This window comes from Colossoma macropomum, unplaced genomic scaffold (assembly GCF_904425465.1).
Source record: "Colossoma macropomum unplaced genomic scaffold, Colossoma_macropomum, whole genome shotgun sequence".
Lineage (NCBI taxonomy): Eukaryota > Metazoa > Chordata > Actinopteri > Characiformes > Serrasalmidae > Colossoma > Colossoma macropomum.
In genome coordinates this window covers 185,409-210,000 of record NW_023495808.1, presented here as the reverse complement: position 1 = coordinate 210,000, position 24,592 = coordinate 185,409, and the positions used below count along the sequence as shown (strand labels likewise).

Sequence of the window (24,592 nt, the reverse complement as noted above, 5' to 3'; positions counted from 1 at the left end):
CAGTACTTGCCCTTGAAGCCACTGCAAAGCTCTAATTCCTCGATCATCCCTGTGGCAGCGTTGTGTCCAAATATGGAGAAGATTTCTTTGAGGTTACATGTGTGACTAGTTCAACAGAATCTAGAAGAACTTTATTGTCATCCAATCCACATAAGTAATTAATGGAACAAAATAACGTTCCTCCAGGGCCTCAGTGAAGCATGCAAGACAGGGCGTGTACACAGTGCAACTCTAAATCCCAGGTTCAGTACTTCTGTAGTTAAGTAACCACCCTTTGTGTAAGTAGTGTGTTCACATTGGCCTCTTTTTCACTGTAGGGCCGAACGGTTCTGACATGGAAAGCTTACAAACTGTGCTCAGCATGGTGTTCTCTTTCATTAACATCTGTACTGGGGCATCACATCTTGCCGAAACTGAAAAACCTAGTGAGTTCACCTTGCTTCCATTGTCGTCAAATTAATGAAAGCAATGCACGATTTTCAATGCACCATTCAATAAAATCAATAAATGGCAAATTATTAATCTAGCAACAACTGCTGATTACTGTTAATCAGCAGTAAAATGTTAAATGGTGCTGATTACTAAGAGACGAGCTGGTTAGCACTAGTTTAGCATGCTACACCACAGATTAGGTTCAGTTCTGATTAACAGAACCTACACAGACACAAGTTTGATGATAATGACTTGAATCTGAGTTAATTGACTGGTGCTGTGACAGAAAGGCAAAATCAAACCTGTTCTGTAGCGTTTTGAGCTGCTGGGCTGAGCTAATGCTAGCGTAACTTTAGCCGTCAGGCTAAAAGTTCCACCCACAGCGGTACAAGCTTGGTTCCAGAGGACAAAGACTCTGAAAGCACACAATTAAGTGACTGGATTCAAATTGTAGCATTCTACAGTTCATGTTCTGTAACATTTAAACTATTAGCCATTGCTGAGCCACTATTTTGCATAGTTTTCATAATTTTTTCCTGGTTCTGATTTAGCAGCACAGCAGATAGATAAAAAAATGCAACTAGTCTCCTACCAACAATGAATGGCATGGTATAGCCCTGGGAACCATTTGGCTCTGCAGTGGGAAAAGAGGCTACTAAATGTAGTGTACTGTTAATACCTGGATGACGTACTAGAAACACAGAAAAATTAAGTGTGGAATGCTGCAGACTGCACTCAGCAGCCACAGGCTGCCATATGCCGCAAAAGGGGAGGAGCCATAAGAAGAAGTTGTAGTTTTAAAATGAGAGTTAAGCCCTGTCCCATTTGACACACATGCAATGGGGACACCCTACAGTCTTGCGGTCCTCACAGGCATGAGCAAATGGGGACTGCAAGACTGTAGGGTGTCCCTTTTCTCATTCTGACAATCAAAGGGGCACTGCCAAGCACCCTCTATGCACCCTTGTCATGAGGACCTTTACAGACTCTTAACCAAAATTTCTTCAGATACAAATGAGGACCATTCAGAGCGAACAGGTATGGTTACAGCAGTTTGACAAAGATAGCAGAGAAAAAGATATTCAGATATTCGTTTATTCATTTACCTTGTCATTAAGCTGCATTATGCTTATAATCTATAGCAGTGGTCACCAAACCTGGCCCTGCCTTCATGCAGAGTCTAGTTCCAACCACAACTGGCCACACCTGCTCCAGCTCATTAACTTCACAAGAAGTCCTTGATTGGCTGGATCAGACGCATTATTGTTAGGTAAAGGAGGGGGCAGGGTGTTAGATGCAGGTTGGAAATAAAATCTATTGGAATGTCCAGGAGGAGATTGGTGGCCAACTATATTGAGCCACTGTAGGTAAGCAAATTAGCTTATTAAAAATCGATTACAACAGGTAACAATTGCAGTGGGTATAATAAATTTATGGCCTGTACGATGCACAAGTCTGTCCCAAATGTATGCTTTTTTAACTTAGAACACCCAACATCTCTAACTCTAGCCCTAATCTAACCCTCTACATCCACACATTGTTGATATCAAGTGCAGACTTTGCGGAGGACTGCAGGGCTCAGGGCACCATTTAGAACAGGCCATGTATTTGTCTTTGTCCTTCAACAAATGTGACTATGTTATTTGTGATATTTTTAGTACACATCTAAGGATTTCAAAATGTCATAATGACTAGGCATGTGATGTTATAGCTAACTTTAGGTTGCTAAATGTTAGCCAACTGAAGAAAGGCACAATTCAATGACGTGCAGTAATTTTTTTTACATTTAGTGCGTAACGTAAGTGCTCAGTTATACTACTCTACAAAAAGCAGGCTAGATATTGACGTACATAGGCAAGTAAAAAAGTATTGTAGTGCAATTGGACAGAACAGTACAACACAATATCCTAAATTACAGTATTATGCATACTCACAGTGGAGGGCTGTGAGGAGGAAAAGTTTCCCTAAGCCCATTCCCTCACTTGTTGGAAGAACAAACATATCTTTATAGCACATATAATGTATTCATTTTCCTCATTTTCCTTTTAAAATTTACATTTTGATGTATTTAGTCACAAAATAGTGTAATGTTCTAAAATAAATTTGTAAAAACTACATTTGAAACCTATCAATTTTCTTTATTTGGATACTGTTTTGTTTTGTTTTTTGGTCCTTGCATTGCTTACTTTGGCCTCCCAAAGACAAAGACAAAACTTCAGGCATCACTGACAGTGCAACACTTATTCTTTTCTTGTGTGTTTTACTGCTTTCTGTGTGAGTACCTGTTGACTATGCAGTTCTATCCCGACAGCTTTTGCTGATGCAGTTAAACCCGCCTTCTTCTTTCCCAGCTTAGCCCTACTAAGCAGAACCTCAGGGTCTTCCCACAGCCTCAGAGCCACCCACCTTTTTGAGCAACCATTTATTTTAGTCTTTTTTATTTCTTTCTCTTTTTTACCTACTGCTTAATACTTACTGTTTGGCTTTCTCTTTTGTCTTTATTTCTTTTCTTTATTTATTTCTTTCTCTCCCCTGCCCCCCCTCGCTCCACTTCTCTATTTCATAGACACTCAAGGAGGGGGGTTGGTAATATAAACACGTGGGCTCTGCCTTTACTCTGAAAAAGAGACACATGGAGAGAGAGAGAGAGAGAGAGAGAGAGAGAGAGAGAGAAAGAGAGAGTACTTGCACATAGAAGGTTAATGTGTAATGTGTTTTGATAAAGTAACAAAAGTCAGATAACAAAAGGCAGAGAAGCAGCAGCAGGTTGCTGTGGCACTTTAATTAGACCTGCACTGTCTCACCAATAAATTACACGAAACCACGCACACACACACACACACACACACACACACACACACACACACACACACACACAAGGTTATCGCAGCTGGGTGAAACAGATCTTTCAACAATGGCCCGTATCCCAGCTGCCAGCCCAACACACATGCATACGCAAACGCACAGGCGCACACACACACACACACACACACACACACACACACACACACACACACACCAACTCACACACCATTTCTCTCTCATTCTTGCTCTCTTTCTCACTCATTCACGCACTTTTTCAGTCTCTCTCTCTGACGCTGTACTATGAAAAGTAGGTCAGTTAGCCATAGACTAATGAGTGTGTGTGTGTGTGTATGCATGTGTGGGTGTCTCGGTTCTGTGTGTTTGAGGGAGAGAAGAAAGAAAGAGAAAAGTGGGGGGTCATTTTGGGGAGAGAATCTGCTCATTGTCATTTGTCCCTAAAGCCAGGTATGGGTGTGTTAGATATGTGTAGATGTGTGTAGGTATAGATTTAGCATTGTATCTAAAAAGGTTTGCAGAAATATTAAGCAAAGCCAGGTGACATTAAGGCCTGAAGGGATGTTAAGGCTTATGAAGGGAAAATAAAAGGTCACACTTTATTTAGATGGTCCCCTATAGAGGCTTTAGAGATGCTTAAATCATTAACAAACCTTATGATGATGTTCAGTTGATTATCAACAACATTATGATTAGGGTTAAGGTTAGGAGTAGAAGTTTTGCCTCGAGTTTAAGGTTAAGGTTAGGGTTAGGGTTAGAGATGGATTTAATAAACTCTTTCACACTGAACGTGAAGTTCAGTTGCATTTAATTGATATGTTGTTGAATGTTACTTATAGATAGACTGAGCATTTACAAAGCATCTACAATGGACCATCCAAGTAAAGTGTTACTAAATAAAATGGACTGTATTATCACTAATAATAGATTAACCAGGCAGTAAGGTAACCAGGTTAATAATAATCAATGTAGTGACATAAACATAACATTGGAGACGTTTTAAGGATTTATCTGAATGACTTTGTCTTTCAATAGACAGTCTTAATGCCATCTATAGTACAAACAGACTGAGCACTTTTATTGATGTAGTAGGGATGTCTACCATTTAAAATAATGATTTGTGAGTTTGTGTAGTCAATCGTAATTAATCACATTTATTTGCTCAATTTTACCCTACAGACAGACATTCTCTGATTTAAAAAGCAGAGCATTTTGTCATAGCAATATGAGTGGACAAAATAAGAGGGTTTGTATTATATTCAACAATTCAAAACGTCACGTGAACAAATGACGGACCTGAAAATAAAGTGTACGCAGTTTAGAATTTTCATCATCCAGTGAGAGCAACAGTGGCTGTATGTTCCAACCAACGAGTGTATATATTTCATACATAAAGTCAGTGGTTCTCTCTAATTGTAGTCCTCTCACTTGCATACTGCTATGTTACATCTTGTTTAAAGGGTACTGAAATGTACTGAATGTGTTGAAATTGCTGGCATCAGCTCTGTTTTTTGCTTATAAATGATACTTTGGACTCAACATACACACAGAAAAAATAGAAATAACTTTTTTAGTTATCAATGGAATCTGCATTTGACTACAGTTTTGTCTGTATACACAAACAGGGAGAGAGGTCAGTGAATGTGTGAGAGTGATGAATTCTGGGTATTAAGTTTAAAAGCATGCAGGAATCTTCCCCATTAATATCCTGTTTTCCTGTTGACTTAAACGCTATCTGATCCCTCACTTCCTGTCTAAAAACAAAGAGTGTGAGAGAGAGAGAGAGAGTGAGTGAGAGTGTGTGTGTGAGAGAGAGAGAAATAGAGATGGGGATGGGGTATAGAGAGAGAATTTCTGAAGGTTTTTGATTTCAGTAATTGTAAACTCATTTTGAAAGAATTTTCTTTTACATCTCAATTTGTAGTCATTACTGTTATGTTAATGTTGCAGATAAATGATAAATGATGCAGTAGTTACTTGAACTTAACAGCTCAAGTTTCAGCAAAAATATAGTTTGTGTGATATATATTTCTACTTTGTTTTGTTAAAGTTAAAAGCATATATACATGTAAAATGACTTTATTGTATGAATAATATTTGTATTTATTTAATATTAGTGTTTTTGAGTAAATGCTTTCTGGCCTGATAAATAGCTTTTTAACTCAGCATATATTACTCGATAATTAATATAATAAGAAGTGACAGCCCTTCACAATTTCTGGCATGTGTTATTAATTCATTATAAACCCACTGAACATCTGTCACAAATGCTTGTTATGATAGGTTATGTTACATGGAAAGAAACCATGAATGACATTCAACTTGGCTTCAGGGGGTTCCACAGAAAATAAACACATAAAAAGAAGAACCGGAGTTCTTTCTGTTTGTTTTGCACGTTTGTGAGTCTGTGTGTGTATGTATCTGTGTTTGTATTTGTCTCTGTCTTTCTGTGTTAGTGTGTGTGCACGTGTGGCTCCAAACATGCTCAGTAAGCAGTGAGGAGATTACAGAGCAGCTCTGGCTTGTTTCATCCCTAAAGCCTCCAACATGGCTGATCTTTTTACCCGAATATTATTTTAACAGGCCAGCAAAACAATACCTCCGTCCATGAAGTTCATACCACACACACACGCACTCACATGCGCATACACCGGGTCATTTTTGAACTTCAAAGGCGTAAGTTTTTCAAAGGGGCATTAGAATCTTTTCTTTTTGGGAGAACATGAAAAGTACTTTTCTCTGCGCACACCAGGAAGAGCCTGCTGATGTTTTAGTTGGAGTTGGCAGTCTGAGAGTGTGTGTGTGCTATTTTAGTTGGAGAAGCAGATCTAAAAGTTTTTCCCTATTTCTTCCTGTTGATTCTCATTTACCTGCTGATTTTCTTAGGCATGTGTGTAGTTTAGCAAAAGAACTGAATGTAAGCCCAGAAAAACAGGAATATGCACAGTAGGGTGCATGCAGGGCTGTAAACGGGATAAAAAATTTCAGTGAGGTCTATTTTGCGGAAAAGTGACCTATATCACATAGTAAGTATACTAACTGCTGAATAGCTGAATATGTGTATGTTTTGACCCATCCGTAATAGTTATGTACCTTTTGCCTTCTTATGTTCACTACCTATCCCTCCATTGTTCCATAAACTGCCATCACTGTTCCATAAACTGCTTTGACTCCAGTTACCCTGATTAATTTTACATAGTTATTCATCTCGTCTCTTTGTTTCTCGGGCCTCACTGGTTCTAACTGTAAAAGCATATGCAAAAGTTGTCAAATGACGTTTCACTATGAAAATAAGTTAACACATCTTCTACAAGAAACAAATTTAAATAAAACATTTTTCAGCTAATTTTACTGCACAATTCCAATTTCTTTGATGAGTTTGACATATTGTCTTATGAAATGTGCCATAACTTTTGCACAGGCCACATTTTATGTTTTTTTTCTATTTAGAAAAATTATGCAAATAAACAGCAATTGGGCATTAAAATATGCATTTTGTCTCTGTGGAGGATGTGTACTTATTTTCACTTGGAAAATTTGCATCCAACTGTACATTAAAAAGGCTATCTGTACCAAATCCCAGCTAATGTGAAGATTTGCACCAAATCCCAGTTAATGTGAAGAACAGTAGGCTACTCCTACTGTTAACAAGACATAATACAGCCTAATCTATCTGCTGGTACTGGACCATTAATATGCTAGTTAACAGTGAAGTTTCTCATGCTGGTTGTAGTGTGTAATGAGTAGCACAATAGAACAACTTTTAACCACCATTAAGGTCTCATCTGATCACTAATATAGCAACTAATATAGCTTGCTGCCTAAATTGAGTGGCTTCCGAAACTAGGCTAAAGCATGCTGATGTAGTTAGCAGCAAATATGTTATAATAATAAGCCTATAGTACGTGTGTTGCATACCTGTACATCTCAAAAAGTCATAGTCACTCTGGGCAGCGTAGAATCAAGTACAGAGCTAAACATAGCAGGCAGTTACGTCTACGGCCAAACCACAGCTGTTCTGAGGTCTGCTGAGGACCAGTCACTGCTGTTTGGGTAGTCTCGTTGCTGTTTTTCTGATCATAGCAAAGTATTTGGCTTCCATTACTTGAAAGCTACATAAGGGTGACAGCTGTAAATTTGACTGTTCGATAAACTATTCCTTTAAAGCAGAGAAAGCACTAATGTCCTGGGAAGCAGGTCTGAGAATCCACACTCTCAGAGTGCAAGCTAAGCTCTGAGGTGTATATATGTATGTGTGTGCAGTTGTGTGTATATGTGAATGTGTGTGTGTGAGAAACTTGTTCAGCAGTTCTGATATTTGTATATAGACAAACAGGAGAAAGCTGAGCTGTTTGTCTGTATACATTACAGTTTTGCCTGGACACAAGAACACACAATAGCTTTAACTGTATTGCTCACAGTTTGACTCAGTTTACAGTCTTCACTTTGCTGATTTAGCTTTTGTATTTTATTGCACAAATATGGGTTTTTGTGGGGGTGTGTTCTCTGGAAGAGTTGGAATTTTCTGTTTTGTGAAATTGGTGATTTTTTTCAATAACTGAAGCATGACCTCATCACCAGCTGTTCTGTTTGTTTGGCCTATGGTGATTACACACACACACACATATGATAGAGCTGATTCCAAGTTTTGAGTTGACTCCAATACTAAGTGATGGGAATCAATGGAGTCAGGTTCCAAGAGTTTATTCAAAAAGTCAAAACACAAGAAAAGAGATCTGACAAAATAAAAAGTACAATACAAAGTACACACTATTATTATTTATGGATTAATGTGCTCCCTCTTCAGTTGTTCCTGAAGGACACAAGATGTCAGTTTAATCATATGACCTATTGACCTTAGCAAGTCAGTTTAGAGTTTCTGCTAGTTAAATAAAATAAACAAACTATGTTTACATTTACTTATTTAGCAGATTTTTATGACTATATTGTGAGCTATATTTTGTGATACAAATATTTCATTTGACTTTGTTTTCCACTTTGCCCAAGGCAGGATTCAGCCAATATACTGATAGCTGTGTTGGGGAAGCATGCATTTTTCAGACTGTCTACAGAGTGGCAGTAGAGTATCTCACACTACAGGTGCATGCAAGCATCAATGTCACTGGCTATGTACACATTACCAGGCCAAACTGGCACAAATCCACTTTTTTGCCTTAATGTGATACAGATCTGATTCTTTCGGAGCTGTGTGGACAGATCTGAGCAGGTGATTTAAATTGTGGGTGCTGAAATTTTAAGAAGCGTCTACGTGACATGAAGAATGATGTCATGCAAAAGTAGCCTTTTTCCTTTTGAATACTTTTGATATTTTACATTACATAGAATGTGCCATACTGCACTATAATGAGGCAAGAGATGACAGTGTATACATATAACTGAGACATCAGACAGCTGATGCACATCCTCTCTCTGCTCTCTCATTCTGGACCATCTTTATGCAAATGAGTTGAGTGGCGACTAATTAGATTGATTATTATGTCACAGGCATAGTCATGCAGTGAGAATTGAGACTGGAAGGCGCATTGAGCAGGAGATATAACGGTTGATAAAACATTACTATTACGGCACCTAGCTAGTGCCTGTAGACCATGGGTGTCCAAAGTCAGGCCCTGGGGACAAATGTGGCCCGTGGACAAATTTTACTTGGCTCATGTCATCTGTTTTAGAGCATGTTATAAGTGGCCCTGCCAGCCAGTACACTGCAGTTCTTCCTTTCAACTGTAAAATTATAGTGTATTGCGTCGCGCTGTGATAACAAAGTTAGCTAGAGTTTAAGAGCCTTTCTTGTCTGACTAGACCTGCAGCTTCATTTACTGTATGACATTTAGTCAAGACTACAGCCATAAAGAACAAACTTAACACTGAGAACCGGAGATTTTAGCAAGATGGAAATCTGAAAAAATGTGTGTGCCTCATATTTCAAAAGACTGTAATGAATTCAATATCAACAGGCAAATGAAACAAAGCATGGACATTGCAATAAATATTCAGGAGAGAAACTAAAGCAACTGCAGCTACCGGTGTCTCACAGCACCAACTTCCTATCAGAGAAAATTCAGTTCCCTGAATTCATATTTACTTCAGTAAATATTAACCCTTTAAGGCCAAACAATAATATGGCTGTTTATACTGTTTAATCTGCTCTTCTCATTTGATGAAGTGATTTCTGAATGTGGTTGCTGCATTCATTTGGCATGTAAAGAACATTATCTATCAAAACTGAAAAATGTCTATAGATTTTAATCTAACAAATTATATTTTTGAGTAATTACACACTGGAATAGGATAATACATAATACATTAGACATGTTCTATTTACTCTTAAACAGTTTAGTAATAAGTGCTTACCAACCCAAACTGCCCTGAGCAGTAAAAGAAGCACTGTACATGTTTTATACAGTCATAGGAAACATAGTAGCTCACAGAAAGATCCGATTCCATGTGCTGATATTTTGAAAATGTAATGTTTGAAATCATTTGTGAATAATATTTCAGCTCAGGTATTTTGATACGATACGATCTGGCCCTCTTTGAAAAAAGTTTGGACACACCTGCTGTAAATGTTGCAAAGACAACGCAGTTGACTCTTTTTAGCATTTGTCTTGCTCTAATAATGAACATCTTAGAGCTGTTTGGAGCAAATTATTTTCACTTGTTCTGCAGCCAGTTTGCTTGTTGCTCATGAAGCACATGGTTCATTCACATGACGTTATTTTGGAGATGTGCATGTGCACCGTTTCAGAACACAGGTTGGTTCACTTTAGTGACAGATTTGAGTTACTTACTCACAATTGTGAACCATATAAGATTGGATCTGAGCAAATAAACAGAACTGAGTATTGAGGCTTGTGGTGTGAATGTGGTTACTGTGTGAAATCGAGTGCCTAAATTGGAGAGTCAACTCCCAATCGATTCCCAGCTCTTGTGTGAAATAATGTGGCAGGTCACGTTCACTGCAAGCACATTTGCAATCCTCAATAAAACCCATTCTTACAGATAAGGGTGTGTATTACTGTAGTGTTTCCTTGCTACTGCTTGTGCGGGTCACCTAGAGTGAACTTTACATGCACACAGAAGTACACACAATGTGGGTTTGTTTTTATTTGTTTTAATCAGGCTGTAGGATATGCCCACTCTGCCTCTGCTGAGAGTTTATGTTTGTCACCAATGTAGGTAAAATTGTCTCAGTGGATGACACTTTTCTCGGCCACTAATTCCACTAATTTACAAAAATTAAGATGCAGTCTCAGAATTATTCACAGTGTTGATAGGAACCAGACATCCAAAGCATTTAATGCCTTTAAAAGCTATCACACAATAAGTTAGTACATGAAATGGTAATCAGTACACTGCCTTACAACCTGACACATTGTTTTATGATAGTTTTGAGTAAGGTTTTAAAACGTATTTTTTTTTAAATCTCCCTAAATGTATTACTATTTTACTATTATAAACATTTTAAAAACTCATGATACATGTCGGTTCACTAGTTGTTTTGGATAGTGAATAAGATGACTATGTTTGCGTATGTATGCATAGACATCATGACTGCTGGTTCTTGCCACCACCACTGTAAAGAAATCTGAGTTGGAAAGTTTATCTTTATGTCTGTCTGAGACAGGGCATAAATGACATTCAGATCACTTTGTGGGATTTTTTTTTACAAGAATATGCACATGGATTTGTTTAGTGTGTCTACAGAGCAAAAGCAATCGGTGTTCAGTATTCCTAAAAGTCTCCCACTTGCTTTCATGTGTTTGGCCTGAGTGTGTGTAATTATGATGAGTAAGTGATGTCTTGGTTGCATACACACACTCCTTCCAGTTTGGATGAGTTGCTGATTGTAATGTGAGTTTTGGCGAGCTCTGTCTGAACTGGATGTAATGTGTCTGTGTGTATGTGTGTGTGTGAGAGAGAGAAACAGACAGAGAGACAGAGAGAGAGAGAGAGCTGTGAGATTGAATTAGAGGCCTAGAATTCCAGAGATAAACTCAAGTTCAGCCTGAAAAACAACCTCATCATGACTGTGTGGGGTTGTGTGTGTGGGAGAGAGAAATCCTTGAACGTGCTTACCTTGATTTGTGCGTCTGATTTGTCAGAAGTAAACTTCCTGTTTTAGTGGTAGCTGATTGGCTGGAACAGAAATCTCAGCCAAGAACGGTTGTGTCTGAGCAAAGTGCGCCAACAGATGAAACTCAAACACAGAGAGAGAGAGAGAGAGAGAGAGAGAGACAGAGAGAGACAGAGAGAGAGAATGAGAGATGTGCGGTTCCAAATGTTGTTGTAGTTTATGATTCTTCCTTTCTGGCATGCATATGTGTGTGTGTGTGTGTTTGTATGTGTGCACGTGTGTGAGGACAGCTAAATACCACTAGAATGCCATTTTCCAAACCAGTAGTTTCCTGTATTGCTAAAGCTGCACCAGTCATTAATCTTTATTCGGATTCCGATTTGTTTACAGCCAAATTGGCCGATGGTTGATTTTTTTGGCCAATTTGAAGCTCACATTGTGTGGGATAAGTGTACACATGAAGTACACAACTACCAGTACTGTCTATTAGCTAAAAGTGACATTATCTATGAAAAATGACAGTATTTCATTTCTACTAGGCCAAACAGGTATTTTAAGATCATGAAAGGTGAATTGGTGTCTATATAAATAACATGAATCAAATAAAGTGCAACTGGCAGTTCAGCACAATGAGTCATGTATAATTATGCCACAACATTTTGATTTAGGTGTGGCAGCAGCATTCAAATACAGAGTCCATTTACCTGGCCCACCCCAGAGGAAAGAAAAATCACAAAATAGTTCTCTGTAGTTTCTTCTAGACCAGTGTTTCTCAATCCTGGTCCTGGAGACCCACTGCCTGGCACTTTTTAGTGTTTTTCCCACTGCCAGCACACCTGATCCAACTGGTCAGCCCATTAACAGCCTATTATTGAGTTAAAGTGAGTGTGTTAAAGCTGGAAATGCGCTAAATGTTTAGGGCAGTGGGCCTGTAGGACCAGAATTGAGAAACACTGTCCTAGACAACAATGAGAGCCGATGGAAAAACAAAGGAGGCTTTTGCTAAAGTCTAATGGCTGCTCAAATATTTCTCCCAAGCAAAAGAGCACAGTAATCTCACATGTGTCTCCTGTAGAGTTTTAGCAGAGATCTCAGTAAATTTAACTAACTCTTATCTGTCCTTTATCTTTCCTGTCTCAAATCTCATGTCTGTCTCATGTCTCCTTTTCGTCTAATTCCGTTTCTCCTGAGAAATTTTAGGAAAACCACCATTAAATCTCCTGAGGCATCAAAGAACAACATTTGAGCAATTAAATCTTCCTCTGGGACGTCAAATAATTGCAACAAAGATCAGCCAAAATCAAAATGATAAATTGGCTGATTGCTTGATTTGAGTGTCCACCCCTGTTTATTACTTTTAACAGCGGTACCATATGAAGCAGAGCTGTCAAGCTCATGTATAGCTTTAGGTTTAGTGCTAACTCTGTTCTAAGACATCTAAATGAACACACAAAGGGCTTGGTAATCAGCTGATACACCCTCATCTGTGTAGCATTGTGGTCCTTCAGCCACAGCAGTGTGACATAGAACAGAGGTGTAAGTGTCTTGTTAATCCACAGAGAAAAGCTCAAATCGGCTGAGATGTGTCCATGACTAGGTTTGTGTGGACTCTGATAATACAAAACCACCACCATACTCCACAGCAGGGATTATGTACATTTTTGTAGGACCTTTTATTTAAAACAAGCCACCTTGGTGCTTTCATCTAAAGAGCTCTATTTTTGTGTCATCTGACCACAGAACTAGGTTCCGATAAAAGCTACAGCGGTTTTTAGTGAACTCCAGGCCCTTGTGGTTTGAAGACAGAGAGGCGTTCTTCTGGCAAGACTTCTACATAATTTGTTGGCATGGCAGTAACATCTAATTGTAGTTTTGGAGACTCGGTAACCCCAAGATGCACCCAAGTCTGTAATTGTCCAGCCATGATCCTTGGAGAATGTGGACTATCCTCCTCACCATACTTGTGGGTGAAAAACATCTGGGTCTTCTTTTCATCAGATCTCCAGTTTGAATCTTCTGCTTGTGAGAATTTTTGTTGTTTGTATTGTATTCTCTGATCTTCCCCATGTTGCTGGAGGCCCAGGGTGTTGGGCATGTGTGTCACCTCATAATCATATGCCAGTGAAACAGAAAGCCATTGATGACTTAAATTTATTTAATTTAATTTAATTTCTTGTATTAGAATTTCTTCGGATGTGCCCCTGATTGAAATTAGGGGTGTTCTGATGGGCATTCTTCCATGTGGTCCAAATGACTTACATCAATCCTACATAGAGGGAATACTGACAGCATTTTGTATTATAAACGCTCTTCTAAACAGATGTGATAGAAGGAAATAAACGATGGGCTCTTTATATCAAAGATTCTTTGTAGTCTTTTAACCCTGAATGGAAAAAATGTCACCAGCAATATTAATCAATTCCAGTGACAATGTTCAAAGCAGTTGTAGCTGAAACACTAGAACACACCACTTTAACCACAAGTTTCAGCTATTGTTAGCATGGTGGCAAATTTGTCATGGTGGTTTCCAAACTGACCAGTTCAGATTAGCTACATTAACAAAGGTCAGCTTGGCAGAACAGCCTTTTAAAGTGGAAACCTTATGTAGTGAATCCATACAAATACCATAGCAGTTCTGTTTGAATAATTGGACAAAAATGTTTTAGTTGTATGCTACAGTTTCTCATTAGATTGCATGGAGATTTTGTCAACATTCTGTAAAGTTTGTTCACCTCACAATAGTTGCTAAGACTGAACACAGTTATGGGTGGAACGTGGATGGTCAGTTGTAAGAAATTCACATGCAGTGGATTCAAAGGACATGGCGGTTCCATCTTAAAAAGTTCTCTCACAGTAAGGACACATATTCTGTCTGTGTTTAAAGCCTCCTCCGACAAAGAACACCACTTAAAATGCAAATTGCAGTTGAGTGCAACCTGTGTAGGATGTAGCTCCTTGATCGAGACACACATAAGTAAACCATTATTAATAGTGTAGCTTGCTTACTAGACTTAGGAACAATGATCACTATGAATATAACACATTTCTGCTATTGCTGATCTGCATCATTCATGATAGATAAAACAAACTATTAAACTTTTTCACTGAAGTAATGTGTGAGGGTATAGAGTGCTAAGTTCAGTTTAAACAGTTCTATTGTGCTGATTTTTGTCATTTAAAAAAGTAGCTTTTTAAGTAAGTGTGTCATTTTTTGCTGAGAAGTACTAGCTTTCGTTTGAAGGGGAATTCCATGGATTTTTCCTCATTTCTGCTTAATTAAATTGTTAAGATTGCTAAGTGATTTGATGAAACATACTATGGAAATGTAAGAGTCAGAATTGTTTTCCACGGTGGTGATAGAAACCAGATGTCCAGAGCATTTAAAGCCTCTAAAAACTGCCTCACAGATAGCTATGACACTAAATGGTTACAATTACACTGACTGATGCCTAAGACATTGTTTTGGGATAAAGTTTGTGCCTATACATATATTTTTTTAAAACATTCATAGTGAAGAGGTTCATGCAGGGCATTTTAAGTCAAGTTAGTATCATTTGAAATCTTATTTTTTCAGTTTCCCTATATTATCAAAATAAAATATATTAAAAAAAAGGCATGTGAAGGTTTACTGGTCATATTACTGATAAACAGAGCATTCATTACCAAAATGATCAGTCGCAGCTGTAGTCTGGACTGTCAAGTGTTCTCACTGGTCAGTCCTGTTCTTGGGCTTGAGTGCTTGAGTATAGTAATTCCCTGCTACGTGTGTGTGTGTGAATGAGTGAGTGAGAGTGAAATATGAAAATCCTGTGTGTTTAGGAAAATGACTTTTAAAGATAATCATAATCTCTCCTGAACTACTGACACATTGCACTGTACACAAGGGTAAGTTTTAAACACACACAGAAAAAGGCACACACACACACACACACACACACGCTGGCAGGCTCTGTTGTTGTGGAGGAAGTGTGGACGGCCAGCTGCACAGCTGTCGTGTAGCCGATCAGTCTAATCATTCAGCGCAGCTGTGTGTGTGTCTGTGTATGTGTGTGTGTGTGTGTGTGTGAAACAGCAGCAGGACACAGTAGGCTGTCTGTGTGTCTGTTTGTGGAAGAGGGAACTTGGAAACAAACAAATTGGAAGAGACACACAATCACTTCCCTGCAGTAAGAACATGATAAAGCTGCACTAGGTATGTTTTGGAGATTTGGAGACCTCTCTGGTGGAACTGCGTAATTGCATGCAATGGGCAGAAAAACATTTTGTAGTGTGGGTTGTGCTTCAGACCCCTTTCCAGGGCAGATTAATCGGATGATTGTGAGCTCGTTAAAAGAGTATATAAAGACAGTCTTCTGAGGATGCAAGTGAATGATCTACTATTATCATCATATCTTCACCAGTATAATGTTGGTTTGAGATCTAAACATGGAGTCTGACCTTGTTTTTGAGCCTGTGTGTGTTATGTTAATGCATAAAGATGCATGACGTGGTCAAGATTTCTCAGGCATTACAGGGCGACTCGCATGATGTTGAGGTCTGGTCAGTTCATTGTTCTGAGAACAGCAACAGCTTTTTTTGTTTGATTAGCAAACTTGCTTCTTTTTTGTCTATTTCCTTTTCTCAGTATGGGCTTCTTTGCAGCTACACATCATTTTAGACTCATAGCATTGAGTTGTCTTCTCACAATGGAAGGATGGATAGAAACACCTGTAGATTTATTTAGATCTGAAGCAAGAGCGCTGCTTATCTCATAGTGTCAGTTTTGGTGGTCTACCTGGGTTTGCACGGCTGCCCATTGGCTTCAGTTATAAGTGCTATGAGTGAATACATTTCCTGTGCTTTCCTGAGTACAGGGAAATAGGTCAAAATGGTGGTCCACGTTGATCAGTCATTCATTACACATGTGGCAGATGGAGGTTAGAAAAACACTGGTCTATCCCTTTAAAAGTTGGGAGCGGGGAAAAGATGCAGTGCAGGGATACTGGATGACCAATATTTGTTTGGACTAGAATATAAGGATGTGTCAGCTTTTATTTGAAGCATAGTGGAAAGAAAAGAGACTTGCCGTGAGGTTTTGTTTAAAAGTAGCAATGTTCACAATTCAGGCACACAGTTAGGATCTGACAGCAGTTTTTATGAAGTTATGAAAACAGCTGTAATTATTTGTGACTCATGTTTGAATACAGTGGCTGAATCATCGTGCTGATGAGGTTTTATTTACTCAATTTTTGAATTCAGTGGATTTATTCAGAACCAGCACGTGAAACAGAACATGAAAAATCCACCATAACACACATTGCGTAGAGTGGCATAAAGGATATAGAGTAAAGTAGAGTCTGTCAAATATTCCCAAACCTCTCTTTTTTCTCCTCCCTCTCTCTCTCTCTCTCTCTCTCTCTCTCTCTCTCTCTCATTCACTGTTTCATTTATTCTCTCTCTTTTTCTAGTTTGATATTCTGAAAAACTGTTGTGAACTGCTGTGTAAAGTGGTGCTGGTATGATTTGAGTGTGTGTGTGTGTGTGTGTGTGTGTGTTTAAAGAGGGAAATGGGGTTAAAGTTCATTGCTATGTCTTGGGCAGTGGGCCTCAGAACCAATCATGCATGTCCAAATCACCATATGTTTATTCCATCAGCAGGTACTCTAATGAGTGTGTGTGTGTGTGTGTGTGTTTCTCCTATGGTGATGTATTTCAGAGAGCTGTGTTGCTGTGTGTTGTTGCTTTGTGATCATTCTGCTGAATTGGTTCAGAGTCAGAGTTGAAAACCCCATTTCAGACTTTTAACTAACTTGGCCTTTAGACTTAAATCCTTGACCCTATGTCTTGATCATGTTTGTTTTGTTAAAATAAATGACCAAACATTCCAATTTGTCCCTACAAATACAATAATATTGCTCTGAAACTGATGAAACTTTACTAAATGTTTCAGTAGTGTCTGTTTTGGTAGTGACAATTTTAGCTAATTTTGAGCATAACTCCAAAAGAATAGCCAATACAGGACTAGCAAATACAGCTTTGATCAGTTGTACACATATACAAATGTAATATTTTTCATTGAAACCCAAAAAAATGTATACTTAAAGTTTCAGTAGTAAAGTTTACGTAAAGTTTGCTTGGTCATGAGGGACAAGGATGTAGTTTCACTTCCTGCTGTAAAATGCAGGGGTGTGGCTAGCATTGAAAGAAATGCTTTAAGTAAACCTTTATTACATACAAAGCCTTATTATTCTGTAACTACAGGGACTTCAGTGCAAACTGAAGCTGTCCTTAGGTTACAAAAGTGTATAAAAAAATTTGCCCTTAAATGGCCAATAAAACTGGACATTTAAGGGGTTGACTGTTAATTTAAGCAAAACTCTTATTTATTGTTCTGAATAAAGTAATTAGTTTGATTGTCAGAGGAATTTATCACAGTAAGGAAAATCAAAACTGGATAAATTGCTGTTCTTGATTTTGATGTTAGAAATGTTGGTGTCAGTGAATTTATACAGTTTACAGGCTGTGAATGTACGAGTTATTTTCTCTAGAAGTCGACACCTCTGTGTTATCTTTAATAAATAATCGGTGGAATTCTATATTTGTTTTCATGTATGTGATAGAGTTTATGTTTTTCTAGCTTTTTTGGTATTTTTATTATTGTCAGAATAATGATTATATCATTACTCAGATGAAACAAATAATAATACCAAAAAATACCAAAAAGATGAGTGACTGGCTAAAGTGTAAAGTATATTCATATGTGTGATTGCTTAAAAAATGTAAAAGAAAGAAAGTAATTTATGCATTTTCAGCTTTGTTATATTCTGTACTTTACATTAGTGCTTGGCAATACTGATAAAATTTAATATCACAATATTTTCGGAATATACAGTGGTATCATGGTGTCAAACCAATATTTAAGTTTGCATTAATAAAGTTTCCGAGACTAAACCAAGTCCTGGAACATATCCTCCTTTCAAATGAAGAGTCTCCTTCATAATGTTGTCCAGGACCAGCCTTACTCACTAACTGGACCCTTTATGTTTAATTTGTTTAAAACTCAAAGTTCTTATTACTTGTCTAAATCTTATTGCATATAGGTCATTAAATGTATAATGCACATGGGATTTATGACTCACTTATGTTGCAGGGCTGTCGTGTGTGGCTGTGGGAGGGGGATCAGTACTGGCCCAGTACAGTGGACTCCTGCTCAGGTGGTGTGGTGGTCTTCCGCACAGACTATGGACAGGTAAAGTCAGCCGTGTTCTGTGTGTGTATGTGTGTGGGTGTGAAAGGGAGTAATTGTTTGGGAGAGAGCAGTGCAACATCTGCTGAACACACTTCAGAGAAGAGGCACATCAGACAGGTGGGATGGTCTCGTCTTACGCACACACACACACACAAACACACACGCACACACACAATCCCTGCCCTAAGCATGTGTGCTGGTGCCTCACGGCTCAGTCATTAGCCATGGAGGTTGTCAGAGTACATCAAGGTACTGTGAGATAAAAAGGGATTTAAGATCAAGCTGGACAGATACACACTTACAGTTACACTCTCACAGACATCACACACACACACACACACACACACACAAAACCACAGAAAATGCGGTCTCTTATAGCAGACCCAGTGGCTAATTCACGTTGTATTATAGGCCATCAACTCTAATGGATAACAATGTCTGTCCTAAAACTCACATATTGCATTTATACTGTATGTACTATATGTGTGGGTGGGGCCAACATTCAAAGTCTTATGCAGGTTGGTTCAGATATGTTTTACTATAGTAATCAGCCAATTGTGCAAATAGGAGAAATTATGGTGGAAATACAATAGGAAACAATAAAAAAACAGGTTTAATAGGAAAAAAAATATTGTCAGCTGAAAAAGTAGTTTCAATCAGTTTCTTTCTTCCTTTCTTTCTTTCTTTCTTTCTTTCTTTCTTTCTTCTCTTTCTTCCTCTCTCTCTCGCTCTCTCTCTCTCTCTCTCTCTCTCTCTCTTTCTCTGTCTCTATTTGTGTGGTTGAATTATTTCTGTTCCTTAGTTACTTTTCCATGACTGGTCAAACCATAATCACTGGGTTGGGTTATAACACTCCCTTTTCACACACACACACACACACACACACACACACACACACAATAAATGAAACGGGCAAAATGTTCTAGACAGACAGTCTCTCTTGGCCTGTCACAATCATGACATTTTAGCAAACAATTAACTGCCTTATAAATAATTGCAATTAAGTATTTTATCTTTTTTGTTGTTGTTGTATGTAATTATTAAAGTACAAGGCTAAAGCAGACAAACTGGCTGACTAGCTATGTTGCATCCTAGCTTAGCAGTGCCCAACTTACAACACACACAGCTTGAGCTCAAATAAACAAACATTGCTCACTGCTGCTCTCTAAAGGTGATATTAACAAACATCAAATAAACAAACATTAATTACTGCTGCTCTCTAAAGGTGATATTAACAAACATCAAATAAACAAACATTAATTACTGCTGCTCTCTAAAGGTGATATTAACAAACATCAAATAAACAAACATTAATTACTGCTGCTCTCTAAGGTGATATTAACAAACATCAATAAACAAACATTAATTACTGCTGCTCTCTAAAGGTGATATTAACAAACATCAAATAAACAAACATTACTCACTGCTGCCCTCTAAAGGCATTATTAACAAACATCAAATAAACAAACATTACTCACTGCAGCTCTCTAAAGGCATTATTAACAAACATCAAATAAACAAACATTACTCACTGCTGCTCTCTAAAGGTGATATTAACAAACATCAAATAAATAAACATTACTCACTGCTGCTCTCTAAAGGGGTGATATTAACAAACATCAAATAAACAAACATTACTCACTGCTGCCCTCTAAAGGTGATATTAACAAACATCAAATAAACAAACATTACTCACTGCTGCTCTCTAAAGGGGTGATATTAACAAACATCAAATAAACAAACATTACTCACTGCTGCTCTCTAAAGGGGTGATATTAACAAACATCAAATAAACAAACATTACTCACTGCTGCTCTCTAAAGGTGATATTAACAAACATCAAATAAACAAACATTGCTCACTGCTGCCCTCTAAATGTCTTACTAACATACATAAAATAAGCAAATATTACTCACTGCTGCCCAATGCGTATCTCAAAAAATGTATTTTCTACTTTTTAAATGCACACGTATTTGCCTCAACCCAGCTGATGAAAACACTTCATTTACATGTGTTGTGATGTAAACATATGATTGTGGTGGCTAACAATGGTGGTAAACAATTGCAGTCAAATGAAATAATTGCAAATGCAAATAATTGTGATGTAATTATTGTGATAAGCCTAACTCTGTCAGTGTACTCTATGTGATTAATGAGTGTATGTGTGTGTTTTTGCAGGTGTACACGTATAAGCAGAATGCTCTGAGCCGACAGAGAGTGTACACGATGCACAGTAGTAGTGTGTGTGGAGTGGAGGACATGGCAGCCCTGCAGGACCTGCACGAGGGAGCTATTCTACACAACCTGCATCTGAGATACACACAGCGCTGTATTTATGTGAGTGCACACACACAAACACACACACACACACACACACACAGCTTTGCAACACACAGAATGCAGCGTATAGCATATTTACACACATGCAGATAGAAAGCTGTGGAGCAATGTTACTGTTACATAACGTACATCATCATCACACAGAACAAAGGAGGTGTGTGTGAGTGTTTAGTAACAGGCTTGTCTCTTTTCATCACTCTTACATCAGTGAGCTCCAGGTATGTATGTGTTAAGGGGGGCAGGAGTATCTTATATAACTTGAACTTGCACTAGGTTTAATGAAGTGGCATTCTGATGACCTGACGTTGCCAAAATTGCTGCACATTATTGTTACATGACTCTTGACAAACAGTGGAAATGTATCAGCAGGTAGGAAGAGTACCGGCCAGTAGAGGTGGGCAATACAACAATATTCATCATGATAAATTACATGCGTAACATCACAGTATGCTTTTTCTGAGCATATTATGCAGATTGTTAGTACTTAAAGGACAATGACTTGCCTGTTTCATTACATAGAGGGCATAATTAGATAATGTTCAATGGAATTTAGCTTAGTACAGTGTGTAAAATCATTATATTAATAGTTTTTGATAGTATTTTGAAATGTATCAGTACTAGGGCTTATCATGTTCATTTTCTAATAAGATAATTTAAAATCATAGACTTATGGTGATCATGAAAATGTATCGTAATGTTATGTTTTTGCTATATGACCCAGAAATGTCTCCTAATTATCTTCTATAGCTGTATAATAAAGCTCATACAGCCTTCTAAGATAAGTCCCAACACTCCAGTTTTAGAATTTAGAATTTTCTCTTCTCCCAGCACACTTTATTCAATTCTGCTCATTCATAATGCACAAAAGTAATTGTATTTCTCTCGAATTCTGTTTGCTTTTAACAAGTTTTCCTTTAATGTGTGGCATTAGTACCTGTGCTGAATCAGCTCTAATATGTTGTTTGCCATTAGGACGTTCTGTTGCAGCATGAGGTTGATCTTTATTTTTCTTGCTTATTGTCATGCTTATTAACCTGACGAAGCCATGCAACAACTCTCTACACACATAATGACTTAACTCACAAAACCTAAAAGATTTCTGCATAGTTATTACATCAGCTATTACAAAAAACAACAATGCATGGCTACAGTATCAGTGGCCTTTAGGCTACTTCACATGTTAACTGTAGCCATTTTATTATTTTAACAAGAAGCATATTTTCTCTGGTTTAAGCAGGCCTCCTGGACTAAACCAAGACTGTGAAACACTCTTTCAGTAAAGTCCAAAAATGAGAAATGAGTAGTTATTTGTAAGGTTTGAAAATAATTTTTGCAAGTTAGTTTGAATGTATGGAGCATATGGACTGGTGAGTGAACGGTCCTACTTTGGAATGTGAACTGTGTTTACATACTACATCAAACTCTTATTTCAAAAAGCAATGAAATGCAGGTTGTCGTAACACGGACCCTCTCATGAAATGTAATGTTGTCCTTGTTTCAGAGTTCCAGAGTGACTTCTGGACATTTAACAGACCTGTCTATAAACAAATGATGCTATGGTTACAGGTTTGTTGTGGAGATGGATGGATTGGTCAGTGTGTGTGTGTGTAAGAGAGAGAGTGTGTCTCTCTGTTTGTGGCCTGCATACAAATCCCCACTATTTACAGTCTGTCTCTCCCTCTCTCAAATGGATCATTGTTATACAGCCAAAAGTAGTAGATCACAGAAAGAAAGAAAACAGTAAGAGGGAGCAGATGGAAAGAGAGAGCGAGAGAGAGAGAGAGAGAGAGAGAGAGAGAGAGAGAGAGAGAGAATGCAGTAGAAATGCTGAATGTGTTTTTTTTGAGTTTGGTTCGTACAGCTGTGGTTTTGCGGTTCAGGCCAAAAGGGCTTTGATGTTGGAGACTAGGTAAATGTGTGTGTGTGTGTGTGTGTGTGTTTGAGAGTGTATGTGTTTCTTTTCGGTCAGTAAGAAGTTTTGGGATGTACAGAGTTACCAAAAGGTAACACATTAGCATGCTAACATGCTAACTCATTAACAGAGGAAATGGTGTGTGTGTGTGTGTGTCTGGTGTTTGGCTTTGTTCACTATGACCTTATCACTATAGTACTGAATTAAAAATGCACAGGCCTAGAAAGCTCTCTGCATAGTGAGGCTATGCACCAATGTGCAACATGCCATACTTGGGCTGTCACTATTGATTGATCACTGTAAGTAATCAAGTAAATGAATTGAGTAATTGCATGCATGTATTCTATAACAGCAAACATTTTACAATTGTACTTCAAATACGTAACTGTAAACACATGCATTCATGCAATCCTGCTGGTGTGGGTTTTCTCTCTTTCAGTAGCCACATTTACATGCAGCCTAATAATCCGTTAATAATCCGACTAATAGCTCAATCGGAATAGAATATGTCTATGTAAACACTTCAATCGGAATAGTCTAGTCCGATTGAGGCCATTCGGAATACAATTTCTATCCGACTGAATGAGGTGGGTAATCCTGTAAATAATCCGTTAAATAGAAGAATAATAGCCATGTAAACGCCTGTATCGGATTACATTTCCAATCGGAACATGTAAGTACGTTTTGCGCATATGCGTCGTGTCATAGCAAAGCACAGAACTCATAAACCGGCTCTGGCAAAACTTTATAACCGTTCAACATGGCGGGAGCAGAAACTGGTCTGCAGAGGAGACAAAGTTTATGCTCTGATTTTTAAAAGACGGCGGTGGGACGGGCGTCCAGTTTATGTGTCTCAGAACATGACATCTTCTTCTCAGCCTTCTTTAATAAGGACATGTGAAGGACGTTTTCCTGAGTCTGATATCATTTTAAAGTAATTAAAAACACAAGCGCTGCTCACTGCTGCTCATCTCACTCGGACCGGACCTCACGTGATGATCGCTGTTATGGTAACGTTTACACTAAGTGGTACACCACGCATGCGCAGTATTTTGGATCGGATTACTTGTAATGCAGATGTAAACGAAGATTTTCCATCGAATTGTTGAATAGAGTGAGCATATAAACACCTCAATCTGAATCTGTAATCGGAATGTATTCATTCGGATTGGCAAAAATCTTTGCATGTAAACACAGCCAGTGATGCACACAAAAGTGAACAGTAGTATTTTCAGACGGCTGCACACGGCTTTATAACGATCCATGCATACCCTGTACTTCCATTGCAAATAATCACTAAGCCAATTCATTAAGAATGATATACATCACCAGTAGATATAGATATTGGCTCGAAATAGGTATAGGTGTGTGTGTGTGTGTGTGTGTGTGTGTGTGTGTGTCAGAGCCATGTTCAGGGTGATATTTGCTGGTCATGTCTAGACAGGCAGTGATTATGTAAAGTATGTCAATCCTGTTCTACTCGCATGTTTCACTGGTAAAACTCACCTGAACACGTGTCCCTGCCCACTATACTCTCACTTACGACAAACACCCTGACCAGTCAGTCAGCTGATCACGTTCCGTTCAGAACTTCACTTCCTTTTATCACAAAAACAAGTTCCTTACACCAACACAAAAAACATATATCACACATAAATCATCTTGTAAAAAGATTTTATTACAAGCAAGATTTTATTACAAGCAATTTTGGAGTGTTTCTATCAATCCATTCATCACAAATTTTTGCACAATATAATAGGCAGCTGTT

General features: G+C 38.1%; 1 protein-coding gene across 2 annotated transcripts in view; it reads left to right on the top strand.

Moving 5' to 3' along the window:
* myo10 (myosin X) overlaps window positions 1-24,592 on the top strand; it is a 78,730-nt gene that overhangs the window by 7,066 nt on the left and 47,072 nt on the right. For both annotated transcript variants that reach the window (XM_036563532.1, XM_036563531.1), the window contains exons 2-3: window positions 18,474-18,572; window positions 20,751-20,909. In XM_036563532.1, the coding sequence (XP_036419425.1) occupies window positions 18,474-18,572; window positions 20,751-20,909 (258 nt within the window). The remainder of the gene's footprint in view (window positions 1-18,473; window positions 18,573-20,750; window positions 20,910-24,592) is intronic.